Below are 8,461 nucleotides of genomic sequence, written 5' to 3'. Positions count from 1 at the left end.
GTATCATCCTGTTTGTGGTCTTACTTGCTACAGGGAACAGCAGCAGGGCTTTATGTTTGGAAAAGAAAAAATCTGGCAGCTTGTTTCTCCTGTTTTGGGATAGCCTAGTATTAATGACACATCAGGCTACTGACAGGTCTCCTCTATGCATTGCTGCAAGAGAAGCTGAGTACACAAAAGCTGGTCCCTACCCCACAGAACAGCTGTGAGACCGAAGTATAAGGGACTGAACTGGCATCAGACTTGTTTCATGGAACAGTTGCTGGGGCTTTTAACTTCATACGGCCTGCGAGTTGAGGAGCTTGCTCCCTGCAGTGCTGGCTGTAGTTGAAGGTTTAATCTCTCACCAGCAGGCAGCACAAACAGCTGCTGCCTGTGGTCGGTCTCCTGTTCTGTCTGCAGGTAATGCCACAGCTGCACCAGTAACACCAGTGCCAACCCCAGCACTGACTGCAGCTCGTCTACATTTCAAACCTGTAAGAGCAATGCAATTCAAATAACTTTGGACAGAACTGAGTCTTTAAATATTCCATTTAATCAGACTAAGCATAGTTTTATCTAAATATATTCTCTCCAATAGGAGTTACAGTGCACACAGAAGCAAAAGCCGAGTTCTAAGCCCAGCCCGATACCCAGGCTCAATCCATTGGTCATCCAGCCTAGCACTGGTCCCTGATCCCTCCTCCAAGCGAGGAGGGTGGTGCTTCACCACGGTCTCAGAAACACCACAAGCAGTCGCTGCTAGAACCTGGGTTTTAAAGCCATTCAGAGCAGTCCTGTAAGTGCCTTACTGGGCCAGACTGCCTTAGTGTGTGGCTGCTGGAGTTGTGGTGGTGACCGCAAAGTTGGTGTGACACGGCAGAATGTGGACTCCCATGCTGCAGAGCTAAACCAGTGTCATTTCTGAGGTCGTGTAGCTGGAAGCCCCAACAGTCTGGACGGAAAAATGAAGGAAGAGTCTCAAAGCACCTGCACTGAATCCACTCCCCTTTATTTCATGACAGTGTCTGGACTCTGGAGAGAAGTTCTGGTTTCAGGGGGCTTGCTGGCTGCTCCTCTCCTGACGCCTGGATGTCTGCCATGACTGCTGCGTCCCAGGCGAGCGTCAGGAGGGCTGAGGGCACCTGGGACAGGAAAGGCAGAGTTAGTAAGCTACAGCAATGTCATGCCTTGACCTTGTAACATGCTGCGTACGTTCAGACCTGGAAAAACTCAGAAAGCGCACTTCAAAGAGAAAGGACAAGCGTGGGTTTCTGCAAGAAGCTCCTTAAGGGATGCTGCTTTGGGCTTTCTGTTGGTAGCCTTGGGCTAGAGCTGCGCTTGCCTCTCAGTTGCTGCCTTCCCTCTTTCCCCAGTGTGGATCCTAAGCCTCTGACAGAGCTGCTGGCAACTACTGCAGCCTGTGTTTGCTACAGGAGGTAGGTCCTGGCAGTTCCTTCCAGAAAGACCTCCTAGCCTTGAGCCAGGAGCCTTCAAGCAGTTACTTGTTTGCTTGGGCTTAAAAAGAGCCAGAGCACAACTTGGGGCACTGAAAGCAGAAGACACAAACTGCTTTCTGAAGTTACGAGCAGCAGATGACTGACAGCCTGAAGAACCCTGTGGAAGGTACCAGCTATCTTTTTTTTTTTTTTACTCACCAGCCCACATTCATTGAAGGCCAAGTTCTCATCAGTCAGCTTGAGACCTCCGGGTCCCAACAGCTCAAAGGGCAGCCAGTCGTCTGTGAGTGCTTCTCTCACAAAGCTGTAGAGTGCAGACACCGATTCTCGTGCATAAAAAGTCCCTGCCATGAGAAAACAAGGTGAGATATTGCGAGAGACTGTGGCATTTACCAAATCTAACCTTTTGTGGGAGGTGTCGTGGCGCTACCGTACTGATGCCAACTTTATGAACTACTTCAGTGACACAGAAACAGCCCTGTTCAACTGAGAAGTATAAAAGCAGAATCCCCAAAGAAAAATATTCAGTTGTCACAAGCCCCTGCCAGCCTGTAACAAAGAGCTGGGAAAGCCTGAAATGATTTCCAGAGTTCTGCAAAATTTGAAGAGGATTTATACTGTGGAACAGCCTGACACCACGCAGGCAGCCTCACGCTGGTGACTATAACAAACTGATCTAATGAGTCCAGCTTGCTTGCAGTAGCCTGGGAAGAGCAGACTTTAATTAACAGTGCCTGGAGATTCTCCCCTCTCCACTCCAGCCCGGCTTCCACTCCCAACCCTGCGCAGGCGAGGCAGGTGGAGGGCTCGGAGATGGGAAGAGTTCTTACAGAAACGTTACCCGGCTCTGGTTTTCCTTGCTTTATTCTACCAGCTGTGTTCAGCAGGCTCGAGGTGTGCTGATTATTCGAGCTCTTGCGCTACAAGTGTTCTCAGAAGCTTTAGGGGGTGTACAAAGAAAGGGTGAGAAGTCTTCTACCTTGGAGGATGTATCCGTCGGGAAACCGGACTCGCACCAGGGTGTAGTTGTACTTCCGCATTTCCCTTTGTTCTTCTCTCTCTCGCATGGCTCTCGTCCTCAGCATCGAAGCCTTCTCCACCGCTTCAGTCCTTTAGAGAGAAAGCGATTTTTAACATGAAGGAGAGGTCCAAGACTTCGCTGCGGTCGCGTGCCCTCCTAAGCCTGCTCACCGGAGCTGCTGCTCTCGTTTGATCTCCTCTGCAGTGAGGTTGTAGAAGTCCTTTGGCAGCTCAAACCGAGCGGCTTCGGGTGATGGTTTGAACACACAGAGCTGGCGATCCAGCTGGGCTCTCACAGGCTCAGAGTTTAAAAGCTGCTCTTTGTAGTCCTTGAGGTCTTCCAACCTGGTCAGCATGTCTTCCTTCAGTACATAGTACTCCTCTGTGGTCTCTGCAACCAAAAGGACAGGACCTGAGTCTCTTGTTCTTTACTTGAGTAACGTATGAAATGTTAAGGGCAAGGATCTCCAGAAAATGTCCTGTCTTAGCAGGGAAACGGTGGGGTGAGCGACTGTTTCTGTTACAGCCTTGGAGAACAGCCTTGGTTACAGCCTGCAGAGCTCTCAGCAAGCAAAGCTGCCTCACCAGCCTCCCCGGGACCTCCCACTGCCCCTCAGACTGCTGCTCCAGTTTAGTACACTGAGATTTCTTGCCTTGTCCTGGAACAGGCAGTGTTTTTGTCTCAAACCCGATCGCCTGGAAAAATCTGTGTGTCCCTTCCAGGCAGCTTATCCTTTCCTGGAAGAAAAGGAAAGAATTTAAATGTTGTCTGCTCCAGGCCAGGGCTTTCCTAGGCAGAGCACCTGCAGGAGTCTTGACCTCACCTGAAACACTTTGTTCTGCAATTTGATTTTCCGGTACTTCTCCTCCTCTGGATGGAGATAGATATTGTCCAAGTACCTGCAGAAAGAGGAAGGCACTGCGTGAATCAAAGCAGGCACTTCAGGACATGCTCCCCCAAAGTGTAAGAAGAGACTGAGAGAACTCAGTATTTCTCACAGATGAAAGAGCTGAAAGAATCACAGAATGGTTTGGGTTGGAAGGGACCTTAAAGATCATCTGGTTCCAACCCCCCTGCCGTGAGCAGGGACATCTTCCACCAGCCCAGGGTGCTCAGAGCTCCATCCAACCTGGCCTTGAGCACTGCCAGGGAGGGGGCAGCCACAGCTTCTCTGGGCAGCCTGGGCCAGTGTTTCACCACCCTCATGGGGAAGAATTTCTTCCTAATGTCTAATCTAAATCTGCCCTCTTTTAGTTCAATGCCGTTCCCCCTTGTCCTGTCGCTACACATCCTTGTGAAAAGCCCCTCTCCATCCTTCCTGTAGGCCCCTTCAGGTACTCGAAGGCTGCTCTAAGGTCACCAGAAGACTGAGGAAAGCAAAATACATCAGTGTTTCATGCTCAAGCCAGACAGAAGAGCTCAGCCAGCAGCTCCCAAACCTCTTGGACTAGTGGACCAACTCAGAACACCTCTGTGATGCTGACCTTATTTCAGCCGACACTTCAGAGGGTTGAAGTGTTTGGCTTTGGTTTTCTTCGGACTTTGCCTGGAGCACCACAAGAAAATCTTCCTGCCTGCTAGCCTTGCAGGGAAAGGACGGGCTACCTGCACGCTCAGTCCTGCCAGCACAGCCTGCTTACTTGGCCATGGTCTCCACGCCCACGCGGACTTTCTCCCGGTCCTTATTGAAGGTGTGAATCTCCATGATCGAGGCAGCCACCGGGTCTATGGAGAAATACTGGAAGAGAAGGAGAGGAGATGGTCACGAGGTCAGCATCACACTTGTTCCCCCCACAGTGGGATGGGGGAGAGAACTGGAAGGGGTGAAAGTGTGTGTGTGTGCGGGGGACCAACCCAAATGTGGGTTGGGCTAAAGACAATTTAATAGGTAAACCAAAAGCTGTGCATGCAAGCAAAGCAAAGGAATTTATTTACTGCTTCTCACTGTGTAATCAAGACTTCATTACAAGTCCAAAACACAGCACCACCACGGCTGCTATGAAGAAAATAAACTCTGTCCCAGCCAAAACCAGTTCAGGGCCAGAGTTCCCAGTCCCAGCATTTCCAGCAAGCCGGAGGGAGGGTGCTCAGACATTTGTACGGCAACAGTGGAACAGAGCTGCCCTTTGGGAGACAGCGGAGGGTGCAGAGGTCCCTGCTCGAGGGGACCCACACCCCAGAACGAGCTCCAGGAGGAGGAAGGGAAGCCGGCGGCCGCAGCGCTCACCGACTGGATGGCTCCTCGGAGGTGCTCCTCCTTCTTGTCCTTCCTCACAATGGCACCGGTCAGCGGGCAGATGAAGTAGACCCCAGAAACGGAGGGAGCAGCTGCCCCTTCCTCATCCGGGGAGGCGAGGTCCTAAAGGAGACAAAGCCAGGCTCTGAGCTGAGCGCAGGAAGCTTTGGGGAGTTTTTTGGTTTTTTTAAATCGCAGAATGGCAGGGGCTGGCTGTGGGTCACCCAGCCCAACCCCCTGCCCAAGCAGGGTCACCCAGAGCAGGCTGCACAGCACCGCGTCCAGGCGGAGCTGGAATATCTCCAGAGAAGGAAACTCCACAGCCTCCCTGGGCAGCCTGCGCCAGGGCTCCGTCACCCTCAGAGGGAAGAAGTTCTTTCTCAGGTTCAGCTGGAGCTTCCTCTGCTCCAGTTTGTGCCCGTTGCCCCTTGTCCTGTCGCTGGGCACCACTGGACAGAGTCTGGCCCCGTCCTCCTGACCCCCACCCTGCAGATATTTAGAGGCATTTCTAAGGTCCCCTCTCAGCCTTCTCTTCTCCAGGCTGAACAAGCCCAGCTCCCTCAGCCTCTCCTCGTAGGAGAGATGCTCCAGTCCCCTCCTCATCCTTGTAGCCCTCCGCTGGACTCTCTCCAGCAGCTCCTCAAAATCCCCAGTGCATCCAAGTGGGCCAGGGCCGGCAGCGCAGCAGGTGCTGAGCGGGGATCGGCAGCGTCTCTCATACCTTGTCCTCCTCGGAGAGCCCCTTCTTGCTGGCAGCGGCCTCGGCCCTCAGCTCCTTTCTCACTACGAGAGACAACCGCAGGTTACGGCAGCTCCAGAGGGCTCCAGACCAGGCCAGCGCCCACCCGGGTGCTCTGTCCCTGGCCTGGGAGCCCCCGGTGAGCGTCACCCCCGTCTCTGGGGCACCCCAGCAGCCGGCCGGGCCCCAAAACACGCTCAGGAGCTGCACCCGGGTGGGATCTCCCCGCCCCGGTGGGATCTCCCCGCCCCGGTGCCGGTTCCTACCCTGGTTCTTGACGGTCTCCTTGGCCTTGGGCTTCACCTCCAGCCGGGCCATGGCCGCGGCCGCCGCCATCTGCGCTTCATCGCTGGGGGCCTGGCGAGGCTTTGGCGCCGGTTGGGCCCTGGGCCGCTCCCCGGGGACCCTGGGCGGGACGGAGGGGCACAGCTCGGTAGGTCTCCGCCACGTAACGGCCGTTACCGGCCCGCTGCCCCCCGCCACCCCCCCGGGGCCGGCAGCATCGCGGCCCGGTGAGCACCGGACACCAACGTCGGTGCCAGCCCGGTGTCCCCCAGCTACCGGGTGGCAGCGGGCACCGGCAGCTCACGCAGAGCGCGGCCTGCCCCCCCCCGCCGTTACCGGAGGGTTCCCCGCCCTGCCGCGTACCGGGACGGCTCCGAGAGCTTCTGCCCGGGCCCCGCGGTCTTGAACTTCAGGTCGGCCTTGATCTCCTGGAAGAACTTCCGCATGGCGGCGGCTCCGCACCGGCACCGGGACCGGAAGCGGGAGCAGCGCGCCCCGCCCACCTCGCCGCCACCGGAAGGGGCGGGTCCATCACGCAGCGCCCAGCGCCGCTCTAGGCTCCCGCCGCTCTATGGTGCCCGCGGTCCTCCAGGGCTGAGGGCCTGAGGAGAAGGGGGGGGGTGGGCGTGGGCCCCCCACGGACCCCGAGCTGCACCCACGGACCCGGGGCTGCACCCACGGACCCCGGGCTGCACTCACAGCCCCCCCTCTTCGGCCTCTCCCGGTGCCCCCGAGAGGCCCCAGCAGCCCCGGCCTGCCCAAACCAGCCCGAAACGGGGCCTCGGCAGCGCCGGGGTGAACGTGGCCCGGCCCCGGGCCGAGGAGCCACCCGCTGACCCCCGGGAGGGTTTGCTGGCCCCTCGGCCCGGGCCCACGCAGCCGCCAGCCCGCCGGAGCAGGCCGGGGCCTTGCTGAGCCTGCGGCTCCAAATCGGGGGACAAACAGCCAGGCCCGTCCCCGTCTCCACGCCGGCGGTGACAGCAGCTTGGCCAACAGCCCAGCATCGGCACGGGGACCAACGGCCGGGCCACGCCGCAGACCAAGAGCCAGAAACACAGCGATGGACGCCCGACCCACCCCTGCGATGCCAGCGGGGACTCGCGCCGAGCCACAGCACCGCTGGGACCCCCATGCCCGCGGCGCAGGAGATGCCATGGAGAGCACAGGACCAGCACGGGGACGGCTTTGCTGTCCCAGCAGCAGCCACACACCGCGGGCTCGGCACTGCCAGCAAGCCAACGCGCAGCCTGGCGTACGGCACAGCCCCGGGTACGGCACAGCCCAGCGCTCACTCGCAGGGTGACCTCAAGAAACACCGATCCCCCTGGACCTGACACTCCTCACCTCATGAATTCCCTCCCGCAAAGCCCAGAGGAATTCCCCACAGCGCCAAAGCAGCCGGGCGTATCCCTGCTGTGCTGCGGGCGACCCGCTGGGCGCTGCCTGTGGTTCACAGAATCATTTCTTTCGATTGGAAAAGACCTCTAAGATCATGGAGTTCGTCACCGCTCACATTCCCCCAGGGCCACAATCGTCCTGTAAATACTCCCTCCGCGGAGCGTGGTCTGTGCTTCGCACCCACCGGGCTCTTGCTGGATGCCGGGAGCTCCAGCTGCCACCAAATCCCAGGCAGCGAGCCATTTGCACATCTGTGACCTCGCAGAGAAACCAGACTGGGTTAAACCCAGTCAGCAACCTTCATCTGGAGTACTCTGTCCAGTTCTGGGCTCCCCAGTTCAAGAAAGATGAGGAGCTACTGGAGAGAGTCCAGCAGAGGGCTGCGAGGATGAGGAGGGGACTGGAGCATCTCTCCTACGAGGAGAGGCTGAGGGAGCTGGGCTTGTTCAGCCTGGAGAAGAGAAGGCTGCGAGGGGACCTTAGAAATGCCTCTAAATATCTGCAGGGTGGGGGTCAGGAGGACGGGGCCAGGCTCTTTCCAGTGGTGCCCAGCGACAGGACAAGGGGCAACGGGCACAAACTGAAGCAGAGGAAGCTGCAGCTGAACCCGAGGAAGAACTTCTTCCCTCTGAGGGTGACGGAGCCCTGGCCCAGGCTGCCCAGGGAGGCTGTGGAGTCTCCTTCTCTGGAGATATTCCAGCCCCGCCTGGACACGGTGCTGTGCAGCCTGCTCTGGGTGACCCTGCTTGGGCAGGGGGTTGGGCTGGGTGACCCCCAGAGGGCCCTGCCAACCCCGACCATTCTGTGATTCTGGGATTCACATCCTGTGACACCCGGGTTTAAAAGCCCGGCGCGCTCCCCAGGAGACTCCTTACGCCGTCTTGCTCCGGCTTAGCTGGGCTGGGCAGGAGTTTAAAAGCAAAGGCAGGTAAAGCAGCCCTGCCCCCCCCGGCACGCCTCACCGGCGGCTCTGCCTGGGGCCTGTCCCGTCCCGGGCACACTGACCCTGCGCAGACGGGGCCCAGGCAGTGCCGGAGCTGTGGGGCCAGGCTGGGGGTCCCGGGGTGGCGGCGGGGGCCGGGGCAGGGCTGGAGCTCGCCCTTGGCTGCAACCCCCTGCAGTGCCCAGGGCCTGGCCCCCCTGACCCCTCCCATAGCCCTGACTCTCATCCTATAGCCCTGTCCCCCCCATAGCCCTGTCCCTCTCCCTACAGCCCTCATCCCCTCCCTATACTCCCGTCCCTCTCCCTATAGCTCTGACCCCCTCCCCATAGCCCTGTTCACCCCCCATAGCCCTGTCCCCCCCATAGCCCTGACCCTCATTCTATAGCCCTGACCACCCCC

The 8,461-nt window shown here is 58.2% G+C and overlaps 1 protein-coding gene across 1 annotated transcript; it reads right to left on the bottom strand.

Moving 5' to 3' along the window:
• Positions 1-27: 27 nt before the first annotated feature.
• On the bottom strand, positions 28-6,240 carry UBXN6 (UBX domain protein 6). Its single transcript, XM_075444473.1, has 11 exons — positions 6,084-6,240; positions 5,702-5,841; positions 5,418-5,479; positions 4,688-4,819; positions 4,101-4,198; positions 3,284-3,359; positions 3,113-3,197; positions 2,631-2,850; positions 2,419-2,549; positions 1,638-1,783; positions 28-1,124 (listed from the first exon to the last, which is right to left on the bottom strand). Exons 1-11 carry the CDS (start codon positions 6,164-6,166, stop codon positions 996-998), a joined length of 1,302 nt encoding a protein of 433 aa, XP_075300588.1. The 5' UTR covers positions 6,167-6,240; the 3' UTR covers positions 28-995.
• Positions 6,241-8,461: the final 2,221 nt, after the last annotated feature.

Source organism: Opisthocomus hoazin, chromosome 27 (genome assembly GCF_030867145.1).
Source record: "Opisthocomus hoazin isolate bOpiHoa1 chromosome 27, bOpiHoa1.hap1, whole genome shotgun sequence".
Classification (NCBI taxonomy): domain Eukaryota; kingdom Metazoa; phylum Chordata; class Aves; order Opisthocomiformes; family Opisthocomidae; genus Opisthocomus; species Opisthocomus hoazin.
The sequence above is the reverse complement of the archived record's forward strand: the minus strand, read 5'-3'. Positions and strand labels throughout refer to the sequence as shown.